Consider the following 15,598-nt stretch of genomic DNA (forward strand, 5'->3'; position numbering starts at 1 on the left):
AGTAATGTTAGCTCCAGCTGGGTTAGCTTAGCTCTTATCCACGCTCTCTTCCCGGGGGTGATGGCGATCCAATTGGTCGGGCTGGGGGACTGTCTCATGGTCACTTAAACTACACCCTTGAAATAAGGGTTCCAAAAGGGTTATTCCTAACTGGCTGATGTTCTACTCACAACCATTCGCTTCTGAAGAACCTGTTTTGAAGAAAAGGTTTGTCAAGGGTTCTCTGTAAGACTAAGGTTTCCATTAAGAACCCTTTACATCCAAGGAACCTTTTTTTTTTTAGAAAATTATGTCATGGACACAGCCATGAAGTAATTTTACATATTCAGACCCTTTCATAGGTTTCTTGTTTTAAAATGTGTCAGATAGAAACATTAAAAAGTCATCAAGATGGACGTCTCACCTGACTTCAGGAGTTTAAGTGTTAGCATTAGCTTACATTAGCCAACTACACCAATGAAATCTGCAAGAGAGTCAGCTGGAAATATTTACCTCTGTGGAGTCAAAGACAATTGTTGCTCTGTGTAGCTAATGTTAGCAGTTGGTCAATGTAGCTAATGTTAGCGGTTGGTCAATGTAGCTAATGTTAGCAGTTGGTCTGTGTAGCTAATGTTAGCAGTTGGTCAATGTAGCTAATGTTAGCAGTTGGTCTGTGTAGCTAATGTTAGCAGTTGGTCAATGTAGCTAATGTTAGCAGTTGGTCGGTGTAGCTAATGTTAGCAGTTGGATGTGTAGGTACTCGTAGCTAAATAAGAAGGTGGTTTTGTTGACTTCTGTGTGGAATCAAAGACAAAGTGTTTCAATAGTTACTCCAAATTTCTGCAGGTGTGGCAACATTAACTAAGGCGGGTGGAGCTTAGTGAAGGGTCAATTACTTGAATTTATTTAATGATTTGAATGTGAGAATTAGTTTTATGTTGTTATTGCTTAACATATTGATGTTTTCTCTTTATTTTGTTTCAGTGATGCCTGAGCTCACACTTGTGTTAACTGGTGACACAAACTCAGTTGAGATCAGATCAAAAAGCGTCTTATTTGACCATGACGAGGAAGCAAATGTGAAACAGTTTTCAACAAAACTGTATGATTTGTGTGGTCGGCATGTGTCAGTCATTAACCTGCTTGGTCCAGAAAACACTGACAAACTCCCATTAAATCAGGGAATTCATGCCTTTCTCTTACTTTTACCGAATGGTCTGCATACCAGCCATTACAGTTCAGGAGTGCGGTGGTTAGAGAAGACTTTTGGAAAAGAATCACTTACTTATTTAATCACAGTTGTGACTCGTGAGTCAGATGAGAACTGTGAAAGTGCATTGACAGACCTGAAAGCCATCAGTAGTTTTGATGAAAAAAGATACCACACATGTACAAGAAGTATGACGGATGAACAAGAGATAATAGCTCTGTTGGGAAAAATAGACCTCATGGTCTCTGAAAATGATCCACACTGCTACAGAGGACTGGAAGGTGAAGAGCAGAAAGAACAAGTGGACCAAAAATCCCACGAAGAAGAAAAGATGGATTCCTCAGTGCTTCAGCAGAATCAAACAGGTGAGATTTTACTGTTGGCATTCACTGATTCACCTTCACTGTTTCATAAGGATACAAAACCTACAGTGGCTCTAAGTGATATTTTACACTAACAGTGTCAAGTCACGACTGAAAACAATGTTGAAAGGACCCCTAGTGTTGAACTAACAAATAAGCATCTACAGCAGTCAGCTCATTGTTTGGCTTTTCACTTTATAAATTTATTGGTTTGGTCTGTAGAAAATGTAAGTGGTTAGTCTTTAGTAAACATTAACAGTTTGTCTGTAAACCTGATGTTAGCAGTTGCTCAGTGTAGTAAATGTTATTGGTTGGTCTGTGAAGCTAATATTTGCAGTTGGTCTTTATAGTTAATATTAGTGATTGGTCTATGTTGCTATTGTTAGCAGTTAGTCTTTGTAGCTGATGATAGTGATTGGTCAGTGAAGTTAACATTAGCAGTTGGTCTGTGTTGTTAATGTTTGTGGCTGGTCTGCGTAGTTGATGTTAGCGGTGGTCTGTGTAGGAAACATTAGCAGTTCGTCTATATAGTTAATGTTAGCATTTAGTCTGTGCAGCTGATATTAGTGTTTGGTCTGTGAAGCAAATGTTAGAGGTTAATTTAGCAAATGTAATTAACTTAAGATTGTTTCTTTTGCTCTCAAATTTGACCTTTTGTAATTTTCTTTTTCTTATGTGATCCTACAGCAGAAGAGATGGAGGAGAATGCAACTGAAATCAAGGTAAAAATTTTCACCTTCATTAGTGTTCATCATTATAGAGCAGCTTGTTTCCTCATCAGAGCTGACTCTAATAATCAGTTCAATAACCAGCTGAAGACTGGAACTGACCATATTTTCACTGTTCTTTCATTGAATTGGTGCATCACTCTGTGTGTTGTTGATGAGTGTTGTTTGTTAATTTTGTTGTTATTTTCCTGAACCTTTTAGTGCTGAAAATATTCTTTATGTTAAATGTTAAACCAGGTAAACTAAAGGTTAAATTAAATCACCTGTTTTCTTAGTGTGATCCAGTGAATGAAGATGGTGACAAACACTCAGAGAAGAGTTGTGAAGAGTCTGAAGTCAACTCTGTACCATCTGCAGCCAAAGACAAGGGTAACATTTTGATTAATCATTAAATACAACAATAAGATGGAAAAATTCTAACTAAATGAATTAATAGCTTTCATAATGTCGGAATAAAGAAACAACAAAATATACTGGGTTCAATAGCACATTGCTCTGACCCTCCTCTGATATTCCACCTCAGGTTCCTCAGATATGGATATGAGTGAAAAGAAGGATAAGGTAAGAAACTCTTAAATCTCTTAAACGCTTAAATCACAAGATCTTATTTGCCATTATTAAACCCCAATTCCAAAGGAGTTGGGACTTTGCATTTGGTTTTTATTTATGTTTTAGTCAACCACTTGCAAAACTTTTCAACATATATTCAGTTGAATGCAGCCCAAAGATAAGATATGTATTATTGTTCAAACTGATTAATTATTATTAGATCATAGTATTATTATTATTATTATTGTTGTTGTTGTTTTTTGTTGTTGTTCTGAATTTGAGGCTGCAATGTGTTCCATTAAAGTAGTAACAGGATCATGTTTCCCTCTGTGATCCATCATCTTTTCTTTTAACACTCAGTCAGTGTTTGTGAACTGAGGACACTAATTGTTGAAGTTTTGAACGTGAAATTCTTTCTCATTCTTGCTTGATATACAACTTCAGCCACTCCCCATCCATGTTTTTGAACCACTGAGCCTTCTGAGGACGCCCCTTTAATACCCAATCATGATAGTGTCACCTGTTAACAATTCACTTTTTTACCTGTCAGATGTTTCAAACAGATGTTTTTGGAGCTTTCCAACTTCATAGTCTTTTGTTGCTCCTGTCACGATTTTTTTAAACAAGTTGCAGGCATCAAATTCAGAATGAGTGAATATTTACAAAAAGTTTGTATCAAGGTTTGTAGTAGGCAACTGGACTTGATAGAGTTCTTGAAGACGTTTCGCCACTCATCCAAGAGGCTTCTTCAGTTCTGCCTGACTGGTTTGGGAGTTCAGGTATTAAACCTAATGGGGTCGTTAACACCTAGGGGAGCATGTGACTCATGTGCCCACCCCTCCATTGTGTGACTCATGAGTTTCACCTGGGGGGAGGTGTGAATGGGAGTCGTTAAGGACTCTATCATCATGTGACTTATTAGGGTCACATGATTTCAGGTGGGTATCCAACTGCCTGGGGAGTATTCTTAAGGCTGCATTGTAAGTGGCAGATAAATTGTCATCCTCAAAGGAGTGTCTTGTAGCTTTCAGATGTAGATGGACTGCTGAGTCCTGACCTGAGGAACTGGTTCTCCTGTGTTGTGTCATGTGTTTATTCAGTGGTTGTTTTGTCTCCCCAATGTACAGGTCTGTGCACTCCTCACTGCACTGGGCGTGCATACACTACATTCTCCAGTTTGTGTCTGATTGTTCTGTCCTTGGGGTGGACAAGTTTTTGCCTCATTGTGTTGCTGGGCTTGGACAGGGATGTGGTGTTTGTTAAAAATCCTCCTGAGTTTTTCAGAAATGTCCGCAATGTAAGGAATAACAATGTTTTTCCTTTTGATGGTGTTTTCTTCTCTCTCAGACCTGTTTCTTTTCTTGGTTTTGATGAAGGCTCAGTTTGGGTAACCACAGGTTTTGAGAGATGCCCTGATGTGCTTTTGTTCGTTATCCTTTCCCTCCGTACTGGTTGGAATGGTCTGCGCTCTGTGATGGAGGGTTCTGATGACCTCTGGTTTATGTTCCAGTGGGTGGTGTGAGTCAAAGAGGAGATACTGGTCCATGTGTGTGGGTTTCCTGTAAACATGGATGTTGAGGCTTCTGTCCTCTTCAATGTGCACTGCACAATCCACGAAGGCCACACTGTTGCCTCGGACATCCTCTTGGGTGAATTTGATGTTTTGGTCCACGGCATTGATATGGTCCGTGAAGGCTTCAGCCTCCTGTGTCGTTATTTTAACCCAGGTGTCATCAACATACCTGAACCAGTGGCTTGGCGGTGTTCCTCTGAAGGAGTGCAGGGCTCTGCTCTCTACTTCTTCCATGTAGAGGTTGGCCACTATCGGAGACACAGGTGAGCCCATCGCACAGTCATATTTTTGCCTGTAAAAGCCCCCGTTGAACTGGAAATAGGTGGTGGTCAAGCAGAGGTCAAGCAGGGCACAAATGTGGTCCGTGGTGAGGTTGGTTCTGTTGGACAATGTCTTGTCCTGCAGTGACCGTTCTCTTACTGTGGCAACTGCTTCTGTGGTAGGAATGCATGTGAAAAATGATGTAATATCGTAGGACACCATGGTTTCATCTGTGTCCAATTTCATTTCTCTGATTTTGGTGGCAAAATCCTGTGAGTTCTTGATGTGGTATGGAGTGTTTCCAACCAAAGGTGCCAAAATAGTGGCCAAGTGTTTGGCAATGTTATAAATGACAGAGTTGATACTGCCGATGATGGGTCTGAGTGGGGCCCCTTCCTTTTGTATCTTAGGGAGGAATGGCTTCTCCCAGTTATAGACGGTAGTACAGTTGTCTGTCAATGACTTGATCCTTCTCCAGTGGTTGTAAACAGCCGACTACTTTCTTCTTGTAGCTGCTGGTAGGATCTCACCTAATTGATTGACCTTAGAATGGTAGTCTGTTGTATTCAGCACCACCGTACATCTCCCTTTGTCTGCCGGGAGAATAGTGATGTCCCGGTCTCTTTGCAAAGATGTCAGCGCCTTCCTTTCTTGGGTGGTCAGGTTGGAGGGAGGTGCCTTTGCACTGGAAAAGGCAGCGGAAACCTTTAACCTGAGCTGCTCAGCCTCAGTGATAGTAAGGTGGTTATTCCTGATGGCTGATTCAGTTGATGTAATGAAGTCCACCACCGGTAGTTGTTCTGGTGTTACTGAAAAGTTCAGACCTTTGGCCAGAACATCTCTCTCAGGTTATGTGAAGTTCCTGTCTGATAAATTCTTAACCCATTTGTCACTGGTGTCTGGTTGTGTTGTGTTGTTGTCATTCCTTCTCCAAGTTAGTTCTTGTGTTCTGTAGGAACTGTTCAGACATGAAAGCAGTGTCTGGAATTTGTTTCGCTGGCATTCTTTGCTCTTGAGGTGCTAAGATGCCTGAGCTTTCTCCACAAACTTGGAGACCTCCACCAAAACTTCATTGGGAAGAAGTGATGTAAGATCAACACGAATCTGGTCAAACTTCACTGTGAAATGGGCCTGTCTCACTCTCTCATGAAGTAGATGAGTTTGCGCCTTCTGTAAGATTTTCTCCACTCTATGGCCTTTCACAGAAGAGCAGAGGCGTAGGCTGTTGGGGAATACCCTCTCTTGCCTGCATCTTAAATTGAAGCGTAGATGGTTTCTAAAGTCCACCAATTTTCTGGAAGTCTTCTCATACTCCCGCACCAGTCGAAATCATGTGACCCTAACAAGTCACATGATAGCAGAGTCCTTAACAACTCCCATTCACACCTCCCCCCATGTGAAACTCAGTCACACAATAGAGGGACGGGCACATGAGTCACATGCTCCCCTAGCTGTTAATGACCCCATTAGAGTTAATAACTGAACTCCCAAACCAGTCAGGCAGAACTGAAGAAGCCTCTTGGATGAGTGGCGAAACGTCTTCAAGAACTCTATCAAGTCCAGTTGCCTACTACAAACCTTGATACGACTACCATGACCTGGATGACTGAGAATATTCATAGACACATTTACACAAAACAATAAAGTTTATCAGTTCAGATGTTAAAGAACTTGTCTTTGTACTGCAGCCAATCAAATATATGGGTCAAAAAGTTTTATGCAAATCATTTCATTCAGTTTTTATTTTTTGTTATATAAACCTTTTTTGGAACAATATATCATTATATGACTTTTTTATGTGTTTGTGTTTATGTGTGTGCAGTCAGAGGAGATTTCTGAAGAGATCAACATGAAGGAACAATATGAAAGAGAAACTCAAACACTGCTTGGCAGACTTCACCTTCAAGACAAACATCAACAGAAGTTGACATTAGCAGATTTTCTTAAAATTGGTCCACTTGTGAAACAGGACCATGGCACATGTGAAAAAGATCTAGCTCATACTTTTCTTCAGAAGTTGATGATGTTAGACTATAGAGCCAGATATATTCCTGTCAGAGCAGACAGTCCTGAGGTGAGCCTGTCAGAGTCTGCTCCAGAGTCTGACACTGATGAGACAGGCGACAATGACTTAGACGCTCTTTACAGAACCAGTGTTGACTTCAGTCAACCAAAACAGACTCATGTGCATCCAATGGATATTCAAATGGCCGTATTTCACTGCTCAGACAGCTTTTTTAAGCAGAACATGATTACAAAGCTTTCACAATGTCAGTACGCCTTACCTTTGCTTGTTCCTGACCCAGTCACAATGGAAATCAGCTGTCCTCTGTGGACATTCAGACAAATAAGAAAAACATGGAAGATAACTCAACTCAAAGACAATTCACAGACTGTCACCATGAAGAGTACGCCCATCTACAAAGCTGAGACACCCATGGTGTCATTTTTCCGCCTGGGTTCACCATCTCTGTCTAAATCTCAGCTGATGAACACTTTGATCAATGACCGTCACAGCACCTTCTTCCACAGGGACAGCCCAGGTAGCACCGAGTCTCGCCATTTTATGGATGGAGTGGCAGAGATCGCCTGGTACTGCCCTGCTGGAAAACCCAATGATGCCTTCACAGACTGCATTGCTCTCTGTAATCTTCATGGTGATGCTGTGTCAATTGAAAAACAACGAGACATACTGACTGACAAATCTTCAGTCAATGTTGTTCTGGTACCAACTCTGGAAAAAGGTGACAAAAGTTCCTTAGTGATCTCAGCCTTTTACAAATCTCCAAAGCCTCTCATTATTCTCATTGTTGATGAGAATTGTGATGCAGTTAAGATGAGTCGGGGAAAGTACAAGATGGGTCTGAAAGGCAGAAGTTTGTCAGATGTTTCTGAAAAACTGAAGGCGATCATTAGAAACATTTTGTCTGCACCACATACATCCTTTCAGCTGGAAAGCATGGCTGAGGTCTCTGGAATCAGAGTAGATGAACATGACACAGTTTGCCAACAGGGGAAATCTGCTGCTATGGAAATAGTGAAATTGTTTCAGGGGAAGGATGTTTCAGAGATCAAAGACAGATTTCTCCCTTGTCAAGGCCGACTGTGGCACGACTGGTGCAAAATACACAAAGAGCTGTATCACCTCAAAGGACACATTGAGAAGGAGAAATGTAAAAGGCAGCAGGAGCTGAATGAAATACGACAAGCTCAATGCACTGCTCCCCCCAGTGAGCTGATGAGGTTGTTCATTAAAAACCTCTCATCTTTGCCATCACCAGACAAAGAGTATTTCCTGAAGTGGACTCAGATCTTAGTAGATGCCCTCTCCACAGACGACCTCTCTTCAATTCTCCAAAGCTATGATGAAAAGTGGTCTGAGCTCTTGTCTCTGAAGGGGAAGCATGACAAATCTGACCAGCTAAAGGAAAAGCAAACTGAGCTTCAACAAATATCGACAAAACTACAATCAGCAACTTTTGGCTTGGAGCACATCTTCAGAGAAATGGGACAGATCTATGAAGCCCATGCATCTCTGAGGAAACAACCAAATATGGGACAGACTGATTGGACTAAATACCCTGAACTGGCTGCAGAGCTGATGATATCAGGACATCCAATGGAGCTGATGGACGGGGATGCGGGTCATGTACCTTTAACATGGATCTCTGGTCTTTTAGATGAAGTCATCAAGAAACTGGGCAACAAGAGAGTTTTTGTTTTGTCAGTTTTAGGCATACAGAGCAGTGGAAAATCAACGATGCTGAATGCCATGTTTGGGTTACAGTTTGCAGTGAGTGCTGGCAGGTGTACCAAAGGTGCCTTCATGCAGCTGGTCAAAGTGTCAGAGGAGATTAAGAAAGACTTTCACTTTGACTACATCCTCGTGGTGGACACAGAAGGACTGCGGGCGCCTGAGTTGGCAGGTAAAGCCACTCTTCATCATGACAATGAACTGGCAACATTTGTTGTTGGTCTTGGAAACATGACATTGATCAACATCTTTGGAGAGAATCCAGCTGAGATGCAAGATGTCCTGCAGATTGTTGTTCAGGCTCTTCAGAATGAAGAAAGTTAAACTTTCTCCAAGTTGTGTGTTTGTTCACCAGAATGTTACAGATATTGCTGCTGCAGAGAAAAACATGGATGGAAAGAGATGCCTCCAAGAAAAACTGGACAAAATGGCCCAACTAGCTGCCAGAGAGGAAGTTTGTGATGCTGAGTCCTTCAGTGATGTCATTGCGTTTGATGTACAGAAAGATGTGAAATACTTCGCCCAACTATGGGAGGGCAGTCCACCCATGGCTCCTCCAAATCCAGGTTACAGTGAGAGTGTCCAAGATCTGAAGAACTTCATCCTCTCTAAAGCTTCACAGTCTGCTGGGATGACTCTTTCACAGTTCAAAAGCAAAACTACAGATCTGTGGAATGCCCTGTTGAACGAAAACTTTGTTTTCAGTTTCAAAAACACTCTTGAAATCGCAACATACAGAAAACTTGAGGTCCAGTATGGGAACTGGACGTGGAAACTGAGGAGCAACATGTTGACCATTGAAAATGAGCTTCATACCAGAATAGAAAATGGACAACTTGAGAAGGTTGAGCTCAATTATCTTCACAAGGCAATAAGCAAAACCCACGAAGAAATCAAAAAAGCAATGACAACATACTTTGAGGACGAGAGAGATAAAGAAATTTTGGTTCAGTGGCGAGGCCGATTTGAAACCAAAATCAAGGAGTTTAATGATGAACAAGTGAGAGGAGCTAAAAGAAAACTGGATGAAGTTATCCAGCAGAAAACTGCTCGTAAAAAGCTGGACGATAAGAAGACGGAGTTTGAAAACAAGCTGCTACAAAAGAGTAAAGATCTCGCTCATCAATTGAAAGACAAGGCAAAAGATGAAGAGGAACTTAAAAAGCACTTCAACACTGTTTGGGGTGACTGGGTTCATGAACTGACTGCAGATACAAGACCTATTGAGGATATCAATTTGACAGATGATCAGTCAGCTATCCTTCAAGACCTTGGTTTCGAATGGTCTCTTACAGCTGAATCCAAAAAGAGTGGCAAGTACATCAGAATATCAGAGATCGGAGATTATTTTGAGTATATAATCCTCACAAAGCACCAAGAGCTCTGCGACACAAGCCAACAACCCCAAGATGAGAAGAAGGAAAGGAAGAAGACAAAAAGGAAAGGACGATATTCATTGTGGCCGTCTTTTAAAAGCTTTTTGGGATTTGGATCAACAGGACAAAACAAACAACTTTCATCAAGGAGTCCTTTGCCACATGAAGAACAGAAACAGATCAGATCCCTCATTACCAAAGTCGAAGAGCAGACTATTAACATTGTTAAGAGCAAACCTGTAGCTACAAAAGGCTACAGTGCAGCTTACCTGCAAGAAGTGGCCAAAAATGTGCAAGAAAAAGTGACAGAATTTGAGTCAAAGAGGAACTATTCTCTGAAGAAGGAGTTTAGAGTTGATCTCTTACTTTATGTCTTTGACACTGCAGAGAGATGTCTTTCAGACTCCCACAAGAAATTCAAAATGAACAATGATGCACACACTCATTTAGAAAGCAAGAAATCACAATATTACAACATTTTCAGAAGCTACTGCAAAGGAAACTCCTCTGCTGTTGTGCTTGGAGAGCTGATCTGTGAAAATCTCAAGCGTTCCACTGTCGAGGCCGTCTGCAACAAGACCGCCATTGATCTCGCAAACGAGATGAAGTGCAGTTTCCCAGCATTCAGTGGGAACAGGCTAAACCTGGAGAAACATGTGTTGATGTCACTGGCAAAGAAAGAGGACTTTGAAGGTTTTATCACCTACATCCAACACCCGAAGAAGCAGGTAAAGACTTTTATAAAAAAGAAAGTACACAAGTACATCTTTGTAAAGCAAAGAGATAAAGCAAAGAATATACTCAAGAAAAATGTTGATGACGTTAAGAACCTTGTGAGACAAGCTCTATTCACTGCAACAGAGAAAGTCAAAACTCACAGAGGAAACACGGACATGTGGGTGAAGGAATTTTCCAGTTTGCTCAGAAATGAATTAACATTCAACACCATTTTTTGTCAGAACTTCAGGGACATAAACAATTTTGACTTTCTGAAAGAAGAGATAGAGAAAGGCCTTGTATCCATCATGAAGGAAGTGAGCAGCCTCTCATTGGATAAAATGAAGGAATTCAGGCTGAAGCCTGATCAAATCCTCATCAATCACTTGTGCAAGTGCTGCTGGGTAACGTGTCCGTTCTGTGCAGCTGTTTGCACCAACACACTGGAAGATCACAGTCCTGACAAACACAATGTCCCTTTTCATCGACCCGCTGGTGTCAGTGGAATGCACATCAGAGATTCAGTAGAACTGGTCATTTACTTCTGCACAACATCAGTTGCAAGTGACATGTCTTTCTACCCTCGTGGTGATTCAGATGAGACTTTTCTTTTTAAGGAGTTTCAAAAGGCTGGTGAGGAGTTCGCTTCATGGGAAATTACTCCTGATGCGTCTAAGCTGACGTACTGGAAATGGTTTGTGTGTCGGTTTCAAAAGCAACTGGAAGACCACTATAAGTTGAAGTTCCAGGGCAGAGGAGAAATCCCTGAGGACTGGAGAAAACACAGTAAAAAAGAAGCCATTCTAAGTCTGGATGAAATGTACAAAATGTAGTGACTCAGAAACAAGAAAACTCAAAGTAACGAAGCCCAGAGCACCTTGAACTGATCAGGAAAACCAGTTTTTGATTTGATTGACAGCAATAATGAGGATGAAGCCTTTCCAAAATAATAAACGGGCCATTCTGCTGAACTAATGCAAACTGACATCCCCAAAAAACACATTTAAACAGCATTAAAGTCCACAAATCTTAGATGTTCACTAAGATCCTCTGATTAACTTCTGTAATCCAAAATGATTTTTGAGATAGCAGTGAGTTTAATCAGGGCTTTTGGATTACCTCAATATAAGATATGGTGAAACTGTTTAGAGCTGCAACTAACAATTATTTTCATCATCTATTAATTGGTCGATTATTTTCTCAATTAATCGATTGTTAGGTTCATTAATGTAAGAAAATTATGAAAAATGTTGATCAAAGCTCAAGATGACATCCTCAAATGTCTTGAGTAAAGAAACCAGAAAATATTCACATTTAAGAAGCTGAAATCACAGAATTTAGACTTTTTTTAAAATCAAACAGTGACTCAAAAAAGGACTGACTGATTATCAAAATAGATACAGATTAATTTAATAGTTGATTAACAATTGATTAATCTTTGAAGCTCTAAGTGTGTAATATTGCTTGTTAGGTTTATCAGCTGTTCTTTTCTTTGTTGTGTTCAATTTATTGATTGATTTAAAGACTAAAGTTGTGGAATTTTTCTCTAGAGACCTTAGTAATGAAGTGGCAGCTGTGTGTACTGTGCATGATATTGTTCTTTATTTTAAAACTGTAATCCTAATAATCTCTGATTACATCTTTTTTTACTTTTTGTGTATCCACATGAAGTAATCCCATCACTCCCCAAGCCTGAGTTTAATTTTGAAGTAAATTTGTTCAAAAGGTCTGAAGAACAGGGTGTAACCTGAATGAACGTGTCTACAAACACCTGTTTTCTGCAATGAAGGAAACTATTTTTATTACTGTAAACTGCTGTTTGTGAAAAAATATCTGCAAAGTTACTTATGAGAAGGACATTTTTATTCATCATTTAGATGTTATTTTTATTTCAGTTGCTTGAAATTCTCTTCTGTTCTGTTGTTTGTAGTTTAAAGAGCAAAGAAAGGAAGACGGTGCTGAACTGAGACACATCAGAAGTGTATAAGATTAAAGAAAAAAGAAATAAGAAATGGAAAATATAATTTTATCTGATTTTTATCTTCTGTTTTTGTTTTTATCTCAGATCAGTCTTCTCACGTTTTGTATGTCAGTATACATTTTCTATAAATATCTGTGTTTTCTAGTAAACTGTTTTATGAAATGTTTTGACAGAATTTAAAGAAGATAACTGATAAATGTGATGGGAATCATAATGTGGACGATCTGAGACTGAATTAATGTTGTCGATTATAAAAATGCACAAAACTTGTAGTTGAGTTTTGAGTTTTCATCTTCATATTTCATTTTTAATTTGTTTTCATGTTTTAATCGATGATGCTTTATTTTTCTCATGTTTAACTTTTTTCCACAGTGACTTAATCGAATGTTAAATATTGTTATACTTGTGTTGACATTGGTTTTGTTGTTTCCTTGATTTGACTCCTGTCCTGCTACAGTACATCATTATCCATAATTACTAACAGAAATATCAGCCATTGTGGAAAAATTGAGGGACATTTTCTTGATTGTAATAAAGCAACTCTTCACACGGTCACTGGAGTTTAAGCCTCTTCTGTTAAAAATGTCTAAGACCTGTCACATGTTCAGTTACAGAGTCTCAAAGCAGAATTCTTCATTATTTTTTGTATGTAAGAAGAATTTTCTGAGAAAAATAATCAGGTTAATTGGCAAGTCATGTGCACCATCTAATAAACATACCAAAAATTACACTGACTTTTGTTAATACAGGAGAAACTATCAAAATGAAATAATGCAGATCTTCACAAATTTACAATCACAGAAGAATATAAACAAAATGTTTCAATGCGTTCGTCACAAAAGGAGCAGCTGTTATGATGAAGACCGAATCGACGTCTTAAAAATTCTCCAGGGAGGATATATGTCATTAAGAGTTTTAAAGGCATAGTTCACCTTAATTTTTTTTTTTTTTTTAAATCAGTCATTATTTCCTTTGCTTGATTTTGCACAATGACTTATGGGTAATCTCTCGTCAGCTTTCTGTAAAGTGAAGACCTGTTGTTCACTTTATCCTCACACAGTTCACTCTGAACTGAATACGTTTTGTTCCCAGCGGTTTATAATCTCACTCAACATCATGTGTGATTGGTTCACTTCACAGGGAGCCATGAGGCGATCACACTGCACCAAAATCACACAACAGAGGAGTTTTATGTCAGGTAATATATTCTGATTTATTTTATTTATTGTTCATTTAAAATGATTAATTTAAATGCACTTACCATAACAATAAGCTCCCCCAAAGAATTACAATCTCCACGTATCCACATCACACCATCAGTGGAAAAACCTATGATCAAAATGGAATGAGCAGATAAATGATCAAATAAAAAAAATTCCAATGAGTTCAAAAAGTACCAACACAGTGCACACATCAGATCACAACAAATTTATTTATTGTTAAGTCCACATTTCAGTAGCGCCAAAAGCAACAAGCAACAGAATCCCTTTGAAAACTGGCAAAATTTTGTCCCTTTAGTCAAACTGTGGAGCATTTTTTTAAGACTCCTTCCCAACAAACTGACCATTAAATGACTTTAGTCTTCTAGGTTCATCTGACACCAGTGTCTTCACTCTGGTCACAGACCGTCACAGTGGACAGACAACTACAACAGCAAAACAGTGACAGAGACTCAGTGAGTCTCTTGTATGTCAGGATGTACCAACTCTGACCACTTGGTGGAGTCGCTGCTCCACTTTGATGGATTCAGACACTCGTCAACAAATATTTATTTTATTTTTTCTGTGTGATGACTGCGATCACTGACCAGCAAACACACAGCATGACTGTTCACCTGGATTTTTTATTGACCTCCAGGATGCAGGTGTGATGGAGCTGTGAGCGCAAGTTGATTAAAAAACAACAAAACCTTTTCCCACCTGAATATGTTTATTTTTGTGTGTGGTTTTTGATATTTTTCTCTTCATCTACGCTGAAAAATATATTTTGAAAGATCAAACTCTTGGCTATTAAACCTTGTAACCTCCTTGATTAAATAGCTCTGACTTGACAGGACTTGAAATTTGCCAACTTTGTCACACAAACAAAATCATTTCTAACACAAAGAATGCATATAAGGCATACAGTGAATGTTCTTTAGTTGAAGTAAACTCCCTGATGTCCCTGAAGTTTTTTTAGTTTTCAGGCACAGAGTAAGTTTAGAAATTAAAAATAAAGCAAGCATTTCATGAATTACATAGTTTTCCTATATATAAAGAATATTTTAAAAGAATATTTAAAGAATAAAGAAGAATATTTTTTATTAAAAATGGAATTAGTGTGTTGGTAGCAGGAAAAACAAGAGAAAAATGTCGTGACAATGAGAAAGTTAACACTGAGAACAGAGAGCAGAAATGAAGTGAGTGTATCTATAAAAGCTGCAGCAAACAGAAAAAGGGAAATGAAGTCAGTGGTGTCAGGGTGACATCAGATCAGAGAGACGAGGTGTGAAATGTGACATCATGCAGATTCTCCTGATCTGCACATTCTAATAAATTTATTCTTCTAATAACAGAAAAGACTGAAGTCAGATCTGTATCAAAGAACACAAAGACAATGGTGCTGAGCACTGAACCTTAAAGGGATAGTTCACCCAAAAATTAAATTTCAGTTCACAGATCCTGTGAAACTCCGGTGATCTTTAGCTTGGAGCCACGTTCACATGCACACTGTCTGAACCGGGTGTGTGTGGTGTGACAGTGTGCAAACGGCATGCTGGGACTTTAAGAGACCTGCAGTTTTTTTTTACATTTGAAAACTGGTCCTTTTTCCTTTTTTACTTTCTTCACAGCCGAGACATTTAATGGACCAACAGCCTTATCTGAACGTCCTCCAGACATATAGTGTATATTCACTGTATATTATTGTGTATTTTTTGGTGAAATGTAAGTTCTCACTGTACATGTGAGAAACATGCTGTCTTAACTTAAAGACTGTTTTCACAGAGGAGGACAGAGGACTGAACATTATGATGTCACAGTGAAGCCGATCACCTCATCATTTTATTCTATTATAAATATTAGATATTTGCGTGTAATTTTGTCATAATTATTAGCATATAAATGTTGG

At 39.2% G+C, this 15,598-nt stretch overlaps 3 protein-coding genes and 1 pseudogene across 3 annotated transcripts in view; 3 read left to right on the plus strand and 1 right to left on the minus strand.

The window, feature by feature from the left end:
* The window catches only part of LOC146313566 (uncharacterized), a 54,003-nt gene extending 51,180 nt beyond the window's left edge, over window positions 1-2,823 (plus strand). The window contains exons 7-8 of the mRNA XM_084739493.1: window positions 1,460-1,554; window positions 2,803-2,823. Of these exons, the coding sequence (XP_084595619.1) occupies window positions 1,460-1,554; window positions 2,803-2,823 (116 nt within the window). The remainder of the gene's footprint in view (window positions 1-1,459; window positions 1,555-2,802) is intronic.
* Window positions 2,824-3,652: 829 nt separating this feature from the next.
* On the minus strand, window positions 3,653-5,991 carry LOC146313567 (uncharacterized; annotated as a pseudogene).
* Window positions 5,992-7,063: 1,072 nt separating this feature from the next.
* LOC146313568 (interferon-induced very large GTPase 1-like) lies at window positions 7,064-8,685 on the plus strand. The gene is made up of 2 exons (XM_084739494.1): window positions 7,064-8,588; window positions 8,675-8,685. The coding sequence occupies exons 1-2, from the start codon at window positions 7,064-7,066 to the stop codon at window positions 8,683-8,685; spliced, it is 1,536 nt and encodes a 511-aa protein (XP_084595620.1).
* Window positions 7,681-13,034, plus strand: LOC146313569 (interferon-induced very large GTPase 1-like). The gene has a single exon (XM_084739786.1). It carries the CDS (start codon window positions 8,694-8,696, stop codon window positions 11,340-11,342), a length of 2,649 nt encoding a protein of 882 aa, XP_084595912.1. The 5' UTR covers window positions 7,681-8,693; the 3' UTR covers window positions 11,343-13,034.
* The last annotated feature ends 2,564 nt before the right edge of the window (window positions 13,035-15,598 follow it).

This window comes from Lutjanus erythropterus, chromosome 16, assembly GCF_056507025.1.
Source record: "Lutjanus erythropterus isolate fLutEry1 chromosome 16, fLutEry1.hap2, whole genome shotgun sequence".
Lineage (NCBI taxonomy): Eukaryota > Metazoa > Chordata > Actinopteri > Lutjaniformes > Lutjanidae > Lutjanus > Lutjanus erythropterus.

Bases quoted from the DNA above. Each gene is read 5' to 3' on its own strand.
- LOC146313568 (XM_084739494.1), top strand. From the start codon at position 7,064: ATGAAGAGTACGCCCATCTACAAAGCTGAGACACCCATGGTGTCATTT.
- LOC146313569 (XM_084739786.1), top strand. From the start codon at position 8,694: ATGTCCTGCAGATTGTTGTTCAGGCTCTTCAGAATGAAGAAAGTTAAA.